Raw genomic sequence first — 19,826 nt, forward strand, 5'->3', positions numbered from 1 at the left:
CTTCTTCTCCCTCTCCCTCTGCCTGCAGCTCCGCCTGGCTTGTGCTTTCTCTGTCTGTCAAATAAATAAATAAAATCTTAAAAAAAAAAATAATATAGAGCTAGAAGAGATGGTAGGTATCAGCCCAATTCCTGTTCTTTGTTGTAACTTGTCCAGAGCCTCCCTTGGAACCTTGTGACATCATTTCCAATTAGTGGCATTTTCTTGGGTGTCACCTTGGAGAATTTGGGGATTTACATTTCATTTTGTTTTTTGTTTTTTGTTTTTAAGTAGGCTCCACACCCAGGTTGGAGTACAAAGTGGGGCTTGAACTCTTGACTTTGAGATCAAGACCTGAGCTGAGATCAAGAGTCAGATGCACCCAGGTGCCCCTAGGATTTACATTTCTAAAATATTTTGTCTATCACAAAAGTAGCAATATTGTCTGAACAGGTTGAGGTGGTTAACCAGGAAAACCTAGAAACTTTTAGCACTTTCTCCCTTCCCTGGGAATGGGGTGGGAGGGTGAAATGTGTAGCAGGTGGAACTTACTGCTGAAATTGGTTATGGATATTCTAGCTGTACATTTAGTGAGTGCGCTGAAATAGGGAAAGCCTTATTGAGAACCACTGTGGGAATAGGGACCTATGTAAGTTATGTAAAACTGTTTGTACTGGTCATTACTCCTTCAGGGACAAGAGTCCTCATTTGGCCCGGTGTTTATATTTGTTAGCAGCCTGAGGAGAGTTGAAAAGCTTGTTGACTTTAACTGTTGAAAACTGATTTTCACTATGAAGCTCTTTTTCTGAGTGTTTTAGACTTTAATGTGATTTTGTTCAAATGTCCTTCAAAAGATGAATTTGTCATTCATTTATCTTTCATGCCTTATCTTTTATGGAAGTGATAAACATCTTTTGATTAACAGTACATGGCAGGTTTTAAAAGCCCTTTTGTGCAGTTAAGATTAGTTCATGGTGATAGGGGTAGCTTTTTGAGATTTTGATTTCCAGTTGTAATTAGATAGTTGATTATTTCCTTGATGTAAAGGTGACATAGTAAAAAGTAGCCATAGTTAGTTTGAGTGAACAGCAATAAAACATTATCAAATAGATGTTTTATTTAAAGCATATGTTTTCAGTTTTAACCTGTCTATGAATCAGTGTAGTGGATTGTTTTATTGTATGTAAAGATAATTTGGATCACAGAAATTCGTATCTTATTCTAGAATGTTTACTAAAAAATGTCAAGTGACTTATTAATATAAAATGGTGAATGTTAGGTTAGCTGTTAGGCTCCCTCAGGGCTGGGATCATGTTTTTTGCATTTTTGTAAGTCCAGGTTTGGGCATATAACATGGACTCCGTAAATTCTACAAGAGTGGGGCAGGGAAGAAGAGTATGTGTTCAACTATTTTCTCTATCTCTTACCTCACAATTTAATAGTTGTAATTTTTTTTGAGAAACATTTCTAAACAGTTTGAATATATATTTAAACTTTGTGAAAGACTGGTTTGTTTTAAATTTCAGCTGCTGCTTTTTTTATCACCTATGAATATGTGAAATGGTTGTGGCACACTGATTCATCTTCATATTTAATGCCTGTGAAGCATATGTTGGCTGCCTCTGCTGGAGAAGTGGTAAGTAACAAGTTATGCATATAAAATATTTAAGGAGTGCAAATCATGCATGTATCTCTGGTACAGATGATTATTTCATTTTTAAAAGACAATTCTTTTAAGTTATGAAAGTCATAAACACCAATAAATGTAAATGGATTAAACATGATAGTTAAAAGATAGAGTCTAGATAGGATGAAAGAAAAATCCAGCAATGTGCTATTTTCTTTTCTTTTTTAAATTTTTTATTGTTATGTTAATCACCATACATTACATCATCAGTTTTTGATGTAGTGTTCCATGATTCATTGTTTGTGCATAACACCCAGTGCTCCATGCAGAACGTGCCCTCTTTAATACCCATCACCAGGCTAACCCATCCTCCCCGCCCTCCCCTCTAGAACCCTCAGTTTGTTTTTCAGAGTCCATCGTCTCTCATGGTTTGTCTCCCCCTCCGATTTCCCCCCCTTCATTCTTCCCCTCCTGCTATCTTCTTTTTTTTTTTCTTAACATATACAGCAATGTGCTATTTTCAAGAGACATACTTAAAACATTATTTTACAGAAAGAAAATTAAGGAGATGGAAATAGATACCCATGCACATTGTGGTGGCTTTGTATTGTGTCAGCATAACTGAGCTGGAACTCCATTTCCTAGAACTCCCTTTCCAGGATGGTTCCAGGTTATGCTGGCTACAAGAGAAACTGACACAACATTTGTGACGTAGAAGTGAAGCAGTCGTTGGGCTGATGCTTATAGGATTGGTGTTGGAGTCAGGCACTGTTGCAGTTCGTACACCTCATCTCTGGTCTACAGCCTCTCCACTTCCTACTGGATCATCATCTTCAGCTTTTCTAAATTCTTAGGTATGTGGGCTCTGCTGTGAAGAATGCTAGCTTATACTATAGGTCACCCATGTCATTGAGGTTGGTGAGAAACAGGATCAGTTTATCCTTGCTCTTGGCCATTTCACCTTTGCCCATCGCCTGCCCTCTGATTTCTGTCCTAACACTAGATGCAGAATCAACCGTTCTACATAACCTGCTTAATTAGCTCCCTCAATTACTGTTCACATCTATAGTAACTCTTTATTCTTATCACGTATAGTGGTTCCACTTATCTGATAAACCCAAGCTGATACAGAAATACAAACTGAAAAAGAGCTGATAAAGTAATGTCAGTATCAGGCAAAAAAAACACTGAAAGCCAAAAAACAAAGAGACTATTGTACAGTGATACAAGGAACAATGCTCTTGGGACATGTAATAAAACTGAACCTGGACTAAATAATATAGTCTCAAATTATAAAGGAGAGATTGCCAGAAGTACAAGGAGAAATGAATAGAAATGTAATTTTTTAAAATTTAATTTTTCTTCCGGCATGATAAGTGTACCCTTTAATCCCCATCACCTATTTCACCCATCCCCCCACCCACCAAAACTATAATCTTTGTTGGAGATAAACTTCTATCTGTAAGTCTTAAGACCAGGCAGGCAGAAACATTTATTGAGACCATAGAAGATGTGAATAAGAAAATGACAGATTGGCCTAATGGATATGTATGGAGCTCTGCACCTAACAGTTGAAGATTATTCGTTTTTTTCTAGCATACTTGGAACATTAATAAAAATGTAGTACAACAAAGTGAATTTCAACTTAGTGTTGTGTAGAGACAATGTTGTACAGATCATTTGGTGTCTGATTATAATGGAGGAAAATTGGAAAGCAATGACAAGATAGGCATTCCATTCCTCAGTTCTATTCAGTTGATCACCATGTCTGTCCTTTTGCGGGTACCACACAGTCTTGATTATTGCAGCTTTGTGGTAAGTTTTGAAATCAGTAAGTGCGAGTCTTCCAACTTTGTTCTTCTCTGTCAAGATTGTTTTGCCTAGTCCAGGTCTCTTGCATTTTCTTGTGAATTTTAGAATCAGCTTGTCAATTTTATAAAAAAGGCAACTTAGATTTTGATAGGGATCATGTTGAATCTGTAAATCAGTTAGGAGACTGTTGCTATCTTAAAAATACTAAATTTTCCGATCTATAAATAGGTGATATTTTTCCATTTACTTAGGTATTATTGAATTTTTTTCAACAGTGTTTTGTAGTTTCACAGTATAAGTTTTACACTCCTCTTGCTAATTTATTCTTATTTATTCTTTCTGGTGCAGTTCTAAATGGAAATTTTTAAAAATTTCATTTTCAGTTCATTGCTACTTACAGAAATGAATTCATTTTCATATATTGATCTTGTATCCTGCAACTTTGCAGAACTCATTAATCAATCAGTTCTAAAGCTGTTTAGTGGATTCCTTAGGATTTTCTATACACGAGATCATATCCCCTGCAAATAGAGGTAGTTATACTTCTTTCTTTTCATTCTCTATGCCTTCTATTTCATTTTTCTTGCCTAATTGACCAGGCTAGAAGCTCTAGTGCAGTGTAGAATAGGAGTGGCGGGAGTGCGCCCCTTCCGTTTTTTCTGATCTTAGGGAGAAGGCATTTAGTGTTTCACTAAGTATGCTGTTAGCTGTGAGGTTTCCATAGATATCCTTTATCAAATTGGATAGTTTGTTGGGTGAATTTTTTTTTTTTTACACTGTGAAGGTTGAATTTTGTCCATGTTTCTGTTCATCTATTGAGATAATCATGAGACTTTTGTTTTTTATTTTGCTGATATGGTGTGTTACATTAATTGATTTTCAAACATTAAACCACTCATGCGTTACTGGGATAAATCTCACTTGATCATGGTATATAATACTTTTTACTTAGTGCTAGGTTTTGTTTACTAGTATTTTGTTGAGGACTTCTGCTTCTTTATTCATAAGAGATGCAAGTGTATAGTTAACTTTTTTTGTGTCTTGCTGGTTTTGGTATCAAGGTAAAATGTCTCATAGCAGGAGTTGGGAAGTGTTAAGATATTTTAAAAGAAAGTTATTTTAAAGAAATGCCGTTAAGTTAATTATATCATTTTAGTTGATGAAAACATATCAGATTATATCTGGGAAGTCCAGGAGAAAAGGAATTATGGAGGAAATAGTCTATTATACAGAAAAGCAGTGTCACTCTGTGTGATAATATGAATTGTTGTGGCTATGATGTTTGATAAAGACAAAAGATGATCTCTGCTCTTCTTTGGTATTTTTGTGTCTTAAAAATGTATTTTTTGTATCTGGGATATATAAAACCCTCTACTTTTCCATTATTATAAAATGAATTTTTTTAAAGAATTCTAATTCTAGTATAGTTAACATACAGTGTCATATTAGTTTCAGGTGTATAATACAGTGATTCAATAATTCTATACATTACTTGGTGTTCACTGTGATAAGTGTACTCTTAATCCCCATCACCTATTTTACCCATCCCCCCCCCCCCACCTCCCCTCTGGTAGCCATCCATTTGCTCTCTGTAGTTAAGAGTCTTTTTTGGTTTGTCTCTCTCTCTCTTTACTTTGTTTCTTAAATCCCACATAGGTGGGAAATCATATACTTTTTAGATCCATCCAGGTTGTTGGAAATGGCAAGATTTCACTGTAAAGTGAATTCTTAATCTAAGAAATCTGTTCCTTGAAGAGTGTTGAACTTAGCCCGAGAAACATTAAATTCACTAAAGTGGCTTTTATAAAACTTCCTTTGACATTGTTTTAAAAATGATTTTTCAGAACCCAAGTTAACTCTGGATTTTTTTTTTTTTTAATTGCCTTCATGATTTACTGAAGTTAGAAAAGTGATGGGACTAGCAGTGTATTAGTTTCTGAGTGGCAAGTGGTAATTACTTCATGAGCCATGGACCCCTTTAGTAATCTAATGAAACCTGTGGCTGTCTCTGCAAGAAATTGAATACATGGACATTTTGCATAGAATTTCTGGACATTTTCATTCCCTCTACTCTTACCCGAAGTAAGGACTCCTGGGCTTGAATTGTACTGGAAAATTAGCTTAAACTGCAATTTAAAAGCAATTTATACTTAATTTAAAAACAATCTTTTAACCTATTAGCCTAGGTTTAGTTTTTTTTTTCTTTGTTTTGTGATTATGTTCTGGCTTTAGAACCTCATTACATGCAGTATTTTTTGAGTATATATATTAAAGAATAACAAGTTGTGAGAGTTTCAGTGTCTCTCAGGTTGTGCAAGTCTGTCCTTGTGACCAACTCTTGCCTCTCATTATTTTAGAATTGCGTGTTGCTCTAAGTTTAAATATTCTCATAAATTCAATATTTGGTTTATATTTTATAGTATGTTGCCGAGAACAGGCAGCAAAAAGAATTTGGCCTCTTATTTCATTTCACATAGGGCCATCTTGCCTGAAAGCTGGTTTGCCATATTGAAGAATAGGCTTTCTTCAATTTAAAAACTTCCTGTCTCTTAGACTTATGAAGAATATAAAAAGTGATATATAATTAGGGTAAATAATGGTTGTTAGATTAATCATGTTAATGATACATCTTTTCATATCTAGAAAATACTGTATATTCTAATACTATAACGGACATTTAAAAAATACTGAAGCCTTTATCGTTTTATTGTGTGTGTGTGAACTCTTGGGTGTAGGAGGTGGTGTAGGTGGATGTGAGCTAGAAAACAAGTGTTTGTAACACTGGAGATAAACAGTTCTGGGACAGTTGTATTTTTATTGTGTCTCTTAGGCTTTCCATGGTCCCTTAGGTGGTAAGGCCTAATGTCAGATGCCTTTTTATAGTTCCTGTGATGCCTGGTGAACTTTAAAAAAAAAAAGTGATCATTAGTGGGTACATAGAATGACTTCACAGGTGAAACATATCTTGATGTTGACATTTGATTGATTTTAAATTTAGTTACAGTGTCATATGTTGAAAAAATTTTTAGAGTTTGTGGAAATGTTGGTTCTGATGCTCCAGTTATCTTTTTGTACTTTTTTGTTTGTTTTTTTAAGATTTTATTTATTTATTAGCACACGGGCCGGGGTCGGGGTTGGGCGGGTGGGGCAGAGGGAGAGGGAGAAGCAGACTCCTTACTGAGCAGGGAGCCTGAAGCAGGGCTTGATCCCCAGGACCCTGGAATCATGACCTCAGCCAAAGGCAGATGCTTAACCGACTGAACCACCTAGGCGCCTCTATCTTTGCATTTTCTTAAAAAAAACTTTCCAAAGCCATTTAGTATCTGTTTTCTCAATAAATGCTTGAGAAATGTATATGCTGCCTTCCGATTTTAGTAACTTGTTTCAGTTTCATGGAGCATAAACTTGGTTTCCGATTCATACAGGTGTGGTTGCTAAAAGTAAGAGAAAGAAATGGGTGAATTTAGGAGAAACAAATTTTCATGGGTAGAATAAAAAGGAGTGAAAAACAAAAACATCCATAGCTGTCAATATTCAGAAAGGTATAGAGACACAAAGAAAATAAATAGTTCAGTTGGGTCATTGTTCTGTAACATTTACTTTGATAGAAGATTGTTACATTGCAAATAGATTTCTTAGAAACAGGAACACGTTTTGTTGGTATCCACTGTGTCCACAATGACTTTGTTGTAGCAACTCTTAAGTATATAAAAGAGAAACAAAAGCACGCTGCCCTAATAACCATTCCCTGTACCAGCACCTTGATTAAAACTTAATGACGAATCAATAAAACTATAATTACAACCTTCTACCTTATGTTTGTAATTTGGAATACAGTAAAATCGATCAAATAAGATTTAATATGTAACAATAGTAAGAGGGCCATTCGTGCCATTTTTATGAGGATGTTTGCTGCACCAAATCTCTAAATCCCTACCTCAATTATTTCACAGCTCAGCTTTCATCAGACACAGAAGACGCCCTGCGAGAAGTAGAATCTGTAATTAGATCAGAAGGGTTGGGGGTAGGTTTACTCTAATACAGCAGATAGTGTAACATGACAACCATAGTGATTTTTTTAAGTCTTTAAGATTTGACTTTTCCCGGGTCTTATCCTACTTTTGGCCTAAGTTCATGTTGTTTGCAGAAATAAAAGAATATTGAAATTTCTTTGCAGCCTAATGCAGCCACTCTGCATTTAATGTGTGCTTGGGTGACCTGTGTGATGTCCCTATACACACAGATGCTGGTTGATTATCCTTTCTGGCCACATTCTAATATGGGATTGAGAAAGCTAGGAAATCATGTTTTGTAGATGCTTTTCTGACAGCCTCTAACAGTAATTTTCCAAGTGTAGCCCAGAGAGCACCTACTTTAGACTCAGTCGCCTGGGCAGTAGGTTACAAATGACGATTTTTGGAGATGGCACCAGGAACCCTGCATTTTAAACAAGATTCCTAGGTGGTTTTGGCACTCAGTGATATTTAAGCACCACTGATTTAGAGTTATCAAACATTTAAATATATCCCACTACTAAATATTTTGACTGAGTTGGTTCAGCAGTCCCACACTCAGGAATATGTTAGCTCCTGGGCGTAGTGGCACAAGGAGTGCCACATGCTGATCAGAAGTGCAGTTCCTTGTGTCTCCTTCTGAGTTAGATACTTGTAGAGTTCCTGAAAGGCTTAGTTCAGTAAAGACTGGCGAGTTCTGAGGGTGGCAGCACACTCAGACATACTGATTTGGATTTTGAAAATAAAGTGAGGGTTGTTCCCAGATCTGACGTTTTCTTCGAGGCCCATTCCATCTAAGAGCCCTGCAAACGAAGGCAATTTATGTTGTTTAGCTTATCTATCATCTAACAAGGTCCTTGGACCTTCTGTGTGCTGTAGCCCGTTCAGGGCTCATTGGTTATCAGCATATGGATTAAGCGCGTCATTAGCACCTCATTTTTTTTTTTCAGCTTCCCCACTGGATTGGCTCCTTGGAAGTTCATTCCTTGATGCGGTCAGGGGTGCTTGTGGGCAGCAAAGCACAGTGCGTGTTAGTTACCATTGTGTTTTTCCAGGTGGGGGTTTAAGCCATGTTTGATTGTGTTGTTAATACGTTCTAAAATGTATTTATAGGGGCGCCTGTCTGGCTTAGTGTGGAGTGTGCGACTCTTGATCTCTGGGTTGTGTTCAAGCCCACACTGGGTGTAGAGATCGATTAAAAAAAAAAAAAAATTAAGGGGCACCTGGGTGACTCAGTGTTAAGCCTCCGATTCTTGGTTTCGGCTCAGGTCACGATCTCAGGGTCATTAGATATAGCCCCATGTTAGGCTCCTTGCTCAGCGGGAAGTCTGCTTGAGATTCTCTCCCTCTGCCCCTTCCCCCACTTGCGCACACACTCTCTCTCTCAAATAAATAAATATTTAAAAAAAAAGACCCTGAATTCCTTTAAAAAATTTAAAAAAATTTAAACGTATTTTAGTTTTTTTTTTTTTTTAATCTTTTTATTAGAAGAACCACTGAACAAGATAATAGAAGAAGGGTTGACAACTTTGGAAATGTGTTTTATCTTTTGGAATAATCATGATAGATTTTGAAATATCCATGAATTAGTGGAGAGTAACTTTCGTTTGCAGTTGTGGTCATATTTTGCCAAACTTGTGTGCAGTTGTATGATCCATCCATGGAGATAGGGTGAGTAGAAAAGAAGACAGCTGCTCCGGAAGTGAACGGTGCTTATTGACTGAGGAGGAAGCCCACAGTGATGCTGCAGATGGAGTTGCTTGTGTATATAAAGGGGAAGGAGGCAGAAATGTACAGGTATTGCTAGGAAGCTTGCTGTACAGTTAGAAGCTGAGGCCACACTGTCCCCTAGTTAACTACACTCAAGCACTTCTCCTGATGTATTTAAGCACATGCAGGGGGGTTTGTGCTAAGGCCCCCTTTTACCCTGCTCTGTTTATTTCTTAGTGTTTCTGGGGACCTTTTTTTCTTTTTTTTTAAAAGATTTTATTTTTTAATTTTTTTAAAAAAGATTTATTCATTTGACGAGAGAGAGAGAGAGAGACAGAGAGAGCAAGCATGAGCAGGGGGAGAGGGAGAAGCAGGCTTCCTGCTGAGCAGGGAGCCCGACGTGAGGCTCGATTCCAGAGCCCCGGGATCATGACCCGAGCTGAAGGCGGATGCCCAACTGACTGAGCCACCCAGGCGCCCCAAGATTTTATTTTTTTTTAAGTAATCTCTCACCCAACATGGGGCTCAAACTCACGACCCCGAGATCAAGAGTCGCATGCTCCACCGCCTGAGTCAGCCAGGCTCCCCTGGAACCTTTTTTTCCACTTCAGGCCCTGAAGTCCCTGAGACACACAGACATTTTAATAGCTTCCTAAGAACCCTAAACTATAAGAATTACACAAAAAATTATCTCAAGAATCTAAAAAGTAACTCGCTTTCCACTGTCATTCTTTAAACCCCATCCCTTTCATATCTTTTCCTCACTTGGATCTCTTTGATTCCTGTTATGTAGGCTGTTTTCCTTCAGCCCTTCTGTTTCCTCTTCCATGCCTGTTGTCCTTAACTGGAAGTGTGGATTTAGATAGAAAGTCCTTACTGTGCTCTAGACAATGAGGATAAAACGACAAGATGAGATACTGCCTTTAAGAGGCTTGCCATCTACAGGTCGAGATGAATGTGTAAGGTGTAAGTACACTTAGGGGTTACAGGTATTTTACGAAAAGTGAGTACAAGGTACAGTGAGAGCCTGAGAAGAGAAGGAATGGTTGGTTTTGTCTGGATCTGTGTTGATTCAGGAAAGGCCTGATAGAACAGCGAGTCCTTGAGCTACATTTTTGTTAGTTAAGGGGGTGGGTGCAAGGAGGGGTATTGAGTTGATGAAAAGTCCTTATTAGACACTTTCAAGTTCTAAATGGAGTGTGGGTGTGACTGGTCTATCATGAAATGAGGCAGGGCAGGGGGACTGGAGGCCTTTTGGCTGCTGGGGGAAGGAGTTTGGCCTGGGCTGCACAGAAGGACCGCATTCGTTAGGATTTTAAGGACCTCTCCTGGTAGCTGTGTGGAGGTGGACGTGGTGTTTGAATGGAGGGGAGGAAACTACCACAGAAGCCCCAGGAGAGAGAGATGAGCAGAGCTCAACTAAGGCAGGGGCATGGCGTACAGAGAGAGAAGGTGAGTTTGAGGATAAGAGGTGGATTGACATACAGGTAGAAATTCTTTCAAAAGCCCTTCCACCAGCATTCCTCTAGTGCATATTTCTTCATGGATGCCTTTGTTAGTCTGTTGTGTGTGTGTTGTACACATGCTTAAACTCTCCGACAGAGTCTTACAAGCTAAGTCAGCTAAGCACACCCTGCTCTCCAGCTGTCCCAGCCATCTGAGCCTGAGGAATGTGCAGAGGGGGGAAGAAGAAGGGGAAAGAAGACAGAGCTTGGAAGTCGGTCCAGGCATGGCATGACCCATGTCTGATGATGACCTTGCTTAAAGTATAATAATGTACAGAGATATCTTTCAGGGAGGCTTTTATAAAGAACAGTTTGCACCGTCATCCCTCCAGTGTTTTTTTTAAGATTTATATATTTTTATTTATTTATTTTTATTTTTTTAAAAGATTTTATTTATTTGACAGATACTCTACACAGACTCTACACAGCGAGAGAGGGGACACAAGCAGGGGGAGTGGGAGAGGGAGAAGCAGGCTTCCTGCGGAGCAGGGGAGCCTGATGCGGGGCTCGATCCCAGGACCCTGGGGTCATGATCTGAGCCGAAGGCAGACATTTAACGACTGAGCCACCCAGGCGCCCCTATTTATATATTTTTAAAGAGAGAGAGCGTGAGAGAGGGTGAGCAGCGGGGGCGCGGGGGTGCAAAGGGAGAGGGATGGAGAGAGAATCTCAAGCAGACTCGCAGCTGAGCGTGGAGCTTGATGTGAGTCTTCATCCCAAGACCCCGAGGTCATGACCCAAGCCAAAGCCAAGAGTTGGCTGCTTACTGACTGAGCCACCCAGGTACCCCCATCCCCCCAATTTCTTGATGACCTCCTTTTTAAACACGTTTCAGATTGTTTTCTGTTTGATAAGTTTTCTTTTCTTTCCCTGATTTGGTATGCAGCATTAGTTCCAGTGGTATTGATTCATGATCTAGGAGAGTGTATTTCATTGACTGTCTTGTTTAGTTAGTGGTCAAAAGGGCAGGGAAGCTCTGTGTTGGCTTTTTACTTAAGAGCAGTATCAGTTTTGGGGAACACAATTAAATTAAGCTCAGTTTTGTAGAAATAGTGAACAAGATTTTCATGGAAGATGATGAAGTTGAAATTGTTCCGGTCAGTTATTGCCATTATATTGTAAATGGAAAAACCAAATACTTCTCTCCAAGGACCAAACCAGTAAAGGTAGGATTGGCCACTTTCTGTGCAAGCCTGCACTTTGTCGGTGACAAACCTTTACTTTTTCAGATACTTTTTTGTTAAGATTAGGGTTCTTGGTGACATAAGAAATTAAATGCCACTATTAGAAAATGGCTTTGACTTGTAATTGTATACTCTTCAATATTTGAATGCCTGTTCTATGTCTAACACTGGAAATTGAATACTTTTATTATATAACTAGAGGATATATTGAGGACTTCTGTAAGGGGGCCGTATATGGATCATAGAGCTGGCAAGTAACACAGATCAGGGTTGGAACTCTGACTTGTCACATGGCCTGTTTACTGTGTGTCGGTAGGCCATTTACTTAGCCTCCCTGAGCTGCTATTTGCCTTATCTTAAAAAACAGGGTTAATGCTACCCCACTCACAGTTCTAAGGATGAAGTGACACATTACTTACAAAGTGTGTAGCCTAGCATCTGATCTGTGAAGGGTCCAGTAAACGTTGGTTCCAGTCCATGCCACACAAAGTGCCATATTTGGCACAGTTGTAAAGTTTTATAGTTGTGGGAGGGAATCAGTTCAGAAGATGAAGAAATTGGAATTCAAAGAATTTCAGTGACTTGTTGAAGGTTTCCCAGCTGCTGTGGACAGTAAAACACCACTGTAGAATGAAGAGTGAGATACTTCTCTGCGTGCTTCCAGGAGCACCTTCATCTTCTACTTTTAATGAAATATTTTAAAAATGGCAGAAGTGGTGCAAAGCTAGAGACGAGATGTGTATTACTTGGGTAATATTGTGAACTCTGATCACTGTAGGGTTTTTCTTTTATTTTTAAAAGATTTTATTAAATAATCTTTACACCCAACATGCAGCTCAAACTGACACCCCCAAGATCAAGAGTTGTGTGCTGCACTGACCCAGCCAGCCAGGTGCCCCGTTGCGGGTTTCTTAAAATAAGAAAAGGTCACAGTTCTAAAATGTGCTCTTGGTTACTATGGTAGACAAAATCATGTTCTCCTAAAGATGTCCTAGACCCTAAAACCTGTGAATATGATACCTAGCATGGCAAAAAGGACTTTGCAGATCAGATAAAGTTAGAGATCTTGAGATGGGAAGATTTTCCTGGATTATCTAGGTGAGCCCAGTATAATTATAAAGGTCCTTATAAGAGGAATGCCGGAGTGTCGGGGAGAGAGGTTTTAAGATGCTGTGCTCTGTCTTGAAAAGGGAGAAGGGGACCACAAACCACAGAATGCAGATAGAGGGAATAGATGCTCCTTCAGAGCCTCCAGAAAGAACACCACCTGGCTGACTATTTGGATTTCAGCTTAGTAGGACCTATTTTGGAATTCTGACCTCCATGATTGTGAGAGTAAATTTGTGTTATTTTAAGCCTCTGAATGTGTGGTAATTTGTCAGAACAGCAATAGGAAACTAATACAGTTAGCATTAAATGCCAGTCTCCTTCACTGTCAGGTTTGATGTTGGTTGCAATCTGTGCATCTGTCCGTGGGGCCTTTGTCACCTCCTGTGAAGTCATGGCTCATTTCTGTTACGGAAAGGAACAAAAGTGAAAAAGCCATTTAAGGCTTAAGCCTTGTGTAAAATGGTATGAACAACCTTCAGAAGCAAAGCCTAAAAGATGATGTAATTATTTTTGTTGAGAAGACTATTAACTTTCTGTCCAGAGTCTAGATAATCAAGGACAGTAGTTTTATCAGACAAGAGAAGACTAATAGCTACAAAAATTAAAAATTTTTTTTCTAATGCCTATTGGCTATTTATGTAAGTGGAAAGAGTCTTAAAAGTGAGACAGGTATGATGAACTTATGTCCCCCTATCCACGGATAAAATTTAAACCCTAAGGATGGTAAATTAGGAGTTAGAAATTGCTGTTAGGATTATTTTATCACCAGCTGTGATTCCATTTGTAACCAGGAGATGGCAGAATTGACACACAGATGAATTGTTCAGTTACAGGGGTTTTGATTCTAAATGATGGTATTACAGAAAGATATACCCTATATATTAATTTGGAAACCTGCTTCCCAGAATTTTGAGAACTACCCAAAGAATGTAAAATAAAATGCAAGTAAGTAAATTGCGCATTTCAAAAATTTTCAGGGCGTCATGAGGTTTCTCTCCCTCATATTAATTTGCCACATTGGAGTTTACTCTGCCAAGTCAAAAGCAGCCTTTGCTTTGTGATTAAATTTTGGCTGTATTCACCTTATTTAGGTTTCTCCACTGAACTTACTATAGATTTGCCTGTCTAAACTTGAAGAATTAGCTGATACTAAACTTTGAAAATTTAAGTTTATTATTATTATTTAAGTTTATTATAGTATATAAATACGATCTTTGATGAGAAATAATTCTGGAGATGATAAGCAAAAGATATGGGTTTCACCCTTCCTTCCTAAGCCAAGTAGTGCTCTGACCTTTAATAACTACTGTCTCAGATTTGTATGTATTTAAACATGCTGACAATTGGCTTCTAATACCAGAGGCATATTTACAGGCTGTTGATTAGGTTTCCTGGAGAAAAATAAAAATCAGGTAAGTTATTGTGAGCTGTGCTGGCGTAGTTGGGGAAAGGATGTAATGTTAATGGAAGGCACTATCGGTGATGCCCACTGACCTTGAAGAGCATTTCAGGAGTGAGAGGACAGGGGTGCCTGGGTGGCTCAGTCGGGTAAGCATCTGCCTTCAGCTCAGGTCATGATCCCAGGGTCCTGGGATCGAGCCCCACGTTGGGCTCCCTGCTTAGTGGGGAGCCTGATTCTCCATCTCCTTCTGCCCCTCCCCCTGCTGTGTGTGTTCTCTCTCTCTCTCTCAAATGAATAAAATCTTTAAAAAAAAAAGAAGTGATACTGTGACTAGCTGGCAGTGAGGTATGGAGTTGTGGAAGGTGGCTGTGGCAATGAAAGGTCCAGAGATTTAGCAGCATCTCTCTCCCTCTTTCTCCTTTGCCGTCATTCCTTTTTTTTTTTTTTTTTAAAGATTTATTTATTTGACAGAGAGAGACACAGCGAGAGAGGGAGCACAAGCAGGGGGAGTGGGAGAGGGAGAAGCAGGCTTCCTGCTGAACAGGGAACCCGATGTGGGGCTCAATCCCAGGACCCTGGGATCATGACCTGAGCCGAAGGCAGACGCTTAACGACTCAGCCACCCAGGCACCCCGTGCCGTCATTCCTTTTACCAAATGGGAGGCCGAAGTTCACTGTAGTTTTTCCCCTTTTCACACACTTAGTCTTATGACCTATAGTTCTGCATCTTGGCGTTTAATAAATACTAAAAGGAGACATTCAGCTCTCCATTGCAAAAATAAATTAAAAAACTTGCCAGGTAAGTGTTTATTTATGTCAAAGAAAAAATCTTGATAGCAGCTTCATTATAATCAATTTTTTAAAAAAGATTTTATTTATTTATTTGACAGAGAGGGACACAGTGAGAGAGGGAACACAAGCAGGGGGAGTGGGAGAGGAAGAAGCAGGCTTCCCACTGGGCAGGGAGCCTGATGTGGGGCTCGATCCCAGGACCCTCGGATCATGCCCTGACCCGAAGGCAGATGCTAAACGACTGAGCCACCCAGGCACTCTATTATAATCAGTTTTTAATCTAAAGTTTATCATGTTTTTGGTATGTTTAATTCTAATGAAGCCAGTATTGTATTTTAATGTTGATAAAAGAGAGGAACATGTATTTTCTTTATGTAAAACCTTAGTCATTTTGTCTTTTGATAGACCTTTGACATACAAAACACTCTTGGGTTTAATGAAAATGCCACCATTCCTGTGTCATGGATTTGTACTGAACCCTAGATTTGTGAGGAAAGAATGCTCTAAAGAATGGATTTACCAAGAGACCCACAGATGACATTATTTCCTTTCCTGGAATCACAGTCCTGTAACGTGCTTTTGTTCTTGTGCAGTGAAATACCCTGTTGTGGCTCAAATTCAAATCCAAGAAAGATCAGAGTTAATAGAAAACCAAATCGAAGGCAGCAGAGTTACTGGAGGAAGTAGACAGTGGCCTCTCTCTTCTGCCGAAATGGCTGTGCTGCGCAAGTCAGGAGGCCATGCTAGCTGCTTTGTACCTCTTCAGTTAGCGAGATTGCTTTTCATCCCAGAACCTTTGCAGAGTTTTTGTTTTGCTTCTGTATTTTTAAGAAATAAAAACATAATGTAAGAACATGAAGGGTTATGAAGCATGAAGTTCCATAAATATTTATGCCAAGCCACACGAGTAGACAATTCCTATTTTCTTGACATATTGGGGTCGTACTTCACTCTTCACCTCTTGAATTGAAAAATACAAGGAGTTAGTGACACTTTTCTTTCTTTTCTCTTTCCTTTTTTATTTATTTATTTTCATTTCTTTAATGAGTTTTAGATGCTGGGAGCTATCCTTTTAGGTTCATGTAGGTTTCAATGAACTTTGTTTTATGTCCGGTTTATAAGTATGGATTTAAAAGTTTACACACTTATCAAGAGTAACATGATTTATACCCAGTTTTAGGCCTTGGTGGTAAGGTGTTTAATCTGTTTTTTTTGTGTGTGTGATTATCTCTAAATTAAGTATTTGTCAAGACTAATAAGTGTGATTGCTTTGAAAAGCATGTCTTATTTTATTATTTTTAAAGATTTTATTTATTAGAGGGAAAGGGAGAACACAAGTTGGGGGAGGGTCAGAGGGAGAGGGAGAAGCGGACTCCCCACTGAGCAAAGAGCCCCATGTGGGGCTCCATCCCAGGACCCTGAGTTCATGACCTGAGCTGAAGGCAGATGCTCAACCTACTGAGCTACCCTGAAAAGCATATTTTAAGTTAGCCCTTTCATTTTGTATTCTCCCTCAATTAAAATCTTTGGTCCATAGCAGATATATTTACCCTTTGATATTATGTTAAAGAAACTTATCAAGTAGGTAATACCTATTGGTTTTAGAGAATTTAGAAGTGCTGGTAGGCAGAAAAAATAAAATCCCACTTTGTTTTTTCAAGTCTATGTAACTATATATATAGGTAATCTAATGTTAAGTACAAAGATAAAAATATTTTAAAAATTCTGGAGGGGCACCTGAGTGGCTCAGTTGGTTAAGCAGCTGACTCTTGATTTTAGCTCGGGTCATGGTCTCAGGGTTATGGGATCGAGCCCTGCATTGGGCTCTGCATTCAGCACAGTCTGCTTGGGATTCTATCTCCCTCTGCCCCTCCCCTTGCTCTCTCTCTCTTAAATAAGTAGGTAAATCTTTTTTAAAAAATTTCTGGAATATTGGTTGTTGACCACTCAGGTGTGAATATGGACCAGTCAGGACCTAAGTCAACTTGAATGCTGGAGCAGGGCTCAAGAGTACCTGGAGTTTCTCCTCAGTTGTTTCATGGCGGTGGTCTGAGGTGCTGGGTTTGGGAGCCTCTTGAGGCTAGGGTTGGTGGTGAAGTAGAAAATGAGTTATAACCAGCTGATGAGCAGTCTTGCCTCTATTGATGTGTGCATTATTGACAGTAAAGCAAAAGCCCCTTTGGTTCATTCTTTCAACCTATTTTCATGTGATCACTAGATGATGCAGTTCTAGGTGTTGGGGATTCAGAATAAGTAAATGTGTTTCTTGCCATTTGAGGGGCTTACAGAGAGATGGGCTTAGCACAACATGCAAAAGGATCAGTACAGGACAAGGGAGGGTAGGTTCTGGGCTGACAAAATAATGCATGTCCATTAAGGGTCTAAGGTTTTTAAGCTGAAAAAATACCTTTTGACATCTTGCACTGAGCCTGTGCATTATCACTTTTTAGCTATAGTTTTTTGCTTATGAAAAGAATTTCAATTTTCATAGCAGTTACTTCTTTTTTTAGGATGTAATTAAATTATGTATTTTAGGTTGCCTGCCTGATTCGAGTTCCTTCTGAAGTGGTTAAGCAGAGGGCACAGGTATCTGCTTCTTCGAGAACATTTCAGATTTTCTCTAATATCTTATATACAGAGGTGAGATGTGTTTTTAAACTTTTTTTCTTTATTGAGAACGATTTTATAGTAGCTTTTATGAACATTGTGATTCTTATCCCAGGAGTCTTAGAAGAGACCATAAAGCTAAATTTAATGCCCAATCACAGTACCTTTTTAATACTAAGATTATCTTTGCCTTTTCTTTGTTTTCAAATTTTAATTTTAATTTTTCCCCCCAAATTTCTAAACAGTACATACCAAGTATCACTACTGTGTACATGTCCTACATTGTAATTGTCCTGTAGTAGTTTCAGAATCAGACATGGAATAAATCGTAAAAATGTGAATTAAGATATCATATTAAAATGTTACTACAGAACTTGAGGACCCATGGAAGAGAAGTATAGAAATGGACATAGTGACTAGCATCATAATGTTTATATTAAAATTCCTTTTTTACTTGTTAATGTTACGTTATGGGTCAGAAGTCAGTCTTGCTGGCCCTATTACTAGGGACCATTGAGCTGCTTTTCTTTGTATTTTTTACAGAAGCCTTTTTTTTTTTTTTTTAAAGATTTTATTTATTCATTTGAGACACAGAGATAGAGAGCCTGAGCGGGGGTTGCGGGGAGGCAGAGGCAGAGGGAGAGGGAGAAGCAGGCTCCCCGCTGAGCCAGAAACCTGATGTGGGGCTCGATCCCAGGACCCTGGAATCATGACCTGAGCTGAAGGCAGACGCTTAACCATCTGAGCCACCCAGGCACCCCAGAAGCCTTTTTTTTTTTTTAAACAGTAATCAGTCACGTGGAAATTTTCATTGAGTCTAGGTTTTAGAATCGTTATTCTTGGGGCGCCTGGGTGGCTCAGTCGGCTAAGCGGCTGCCTTCGGCTCAGGTCATGATCCCAGGGTCCTGAGATCGAGCCCCGCATTGGACTCCCTGCTCGGTGGAGAGCCTGCTTCTCCCTCTCCCTCTGTCTGCCGCTCTGCCTACTTGTGCTCTCTATCTCTGTTAAATAAATAAAAATCTTTAAAAAAAGGAAAAAGTTATTCTTCTTAATGGTCCCTTTGTCACTTAGGTGAGGAGTTACTGAGTATTTAATCATAGAATCATGAGATCAATCCAGTAGAGGGACCCTGTTGTGAGTCATGTGGACAGTTAAGTAAGCCAAGGCTTGTCCAGAGATATTTATCACTGTGGAGAGATTAATTGCTGATGTCTTCTGATTGAAACTATGAAATACAATTCTGTTTTTATATGAAAGGATGATTGGCATTTTGTGTGCTTTTGCTTTTGGAAATATTTTTAAAGTATCTCAAGTATGATTTTTCAGGAGCAGAAATGTTGAAAACAACTGAAATAGTCTGTTTGATTATTTTAGAGATGTTCCCATGTTAAAGGGAGCTGACCTGAGCCTTTTATACTTGAGTTTATAACCTTTAACCTCTTACGGAACTGTGGTCATTGTGACTGTTTTAAAACTCCGACTTCAGGAAAGGTAGATCTGCCTTTTTCAGAATGTCATTCAGAACTCTTGCTATTCTAACTTTCTGAGCTCTTGGCCTTTTGTTTGTTTCAGGGCATCCAAGGATTGTATCGAGGCTACAAAAGCACAGTTTTAAGAGAGGTAACTCACTTAATTTCCAGTATTGAAGTGCAAAAGAATGATACGAATAAAGTTATTCAGAGAACCTGCTTTAAAAAATTAAAAAGAGAATTTGTGATCACTTTTTGAAACACCGTTTAGTCTTATCCTGGTTCTTAGATCTAACGAATGGGTAGAATGGGTTTGCTGAAAGAGCAGTCTCCCTGGTCAGAATGGCACCCATCCTGTGGCGTGGTTGTTGCTAGGGTGGCTGAATGTCTGCTTTGGCCGAAATAGTAAGAAACAACTACTAAGGGTAAGATACCAAGTTAATTACCAGAATACACAGAATTAATGAAAACTTAGTAATGAAAGAAGCAGTTGAAGAAACAAGTGTCTCAAAAGTCTGTATCGTGCAGTCAGCTCTTGTCTTCCCGATAACAAGGTACAATGAGCTGGGGCATTCGGTTGGGACTGGGGTGCTGGCCCTGCAGGTCGCCCACGCAG

At 38.9% G+C, this 19,826-nt stretch overlaps 1 protein-coding gene across 2 annotated transcripts in view; it reads left to right on the plus strand.

Annotated features, from left to right (window-relative positions):
* Window positions 1-19,826, plus strand: part of SLC25A26 (solute carrier family 25 member 26) — a 126,935-nt gene that overhangs the window by 14,054 nt on the left and 93,055 nt on the right. Inside the window, exons 3-5 of one of the 2 annotated variants that reach the window (XM_032411714.1) lie at window positions 1,506-1,615; window positions 17,670-17,774; window positions 19,314-19,361. In XM_032411714.1, coding sequence (XP_032267605.1) covers window positions 1,506-1,615; window positions 17,670-17,774; window positions 19,314-19,361 — 263 coding nt within the window. The remainder of the gene's footprint in view (window positions 1-1,505; window positions 1,616-17,669; window positions 17,775-19,313; window positions 19,362-19,826) is intronic. The other variant, XM_032411715.1, reaches the window with a different exon arrangement.

Source organism: Phoca vitulina, unplaced genomic scaffold (assembly GCF_004348235.1).
Source record: "Phoca vitulina isolate PV1807 unplaced genomic scaffold, GSC_HSeal_1.0 scaffold13, whole genome shotgun sequence".
NCBI classification, from domain to species: domain Eukaryota; kingdom Metazoa; phylum Chordata; class Mammalia; order Carnivora; family Phocidae; genus Phoca; species Phoca vitulina.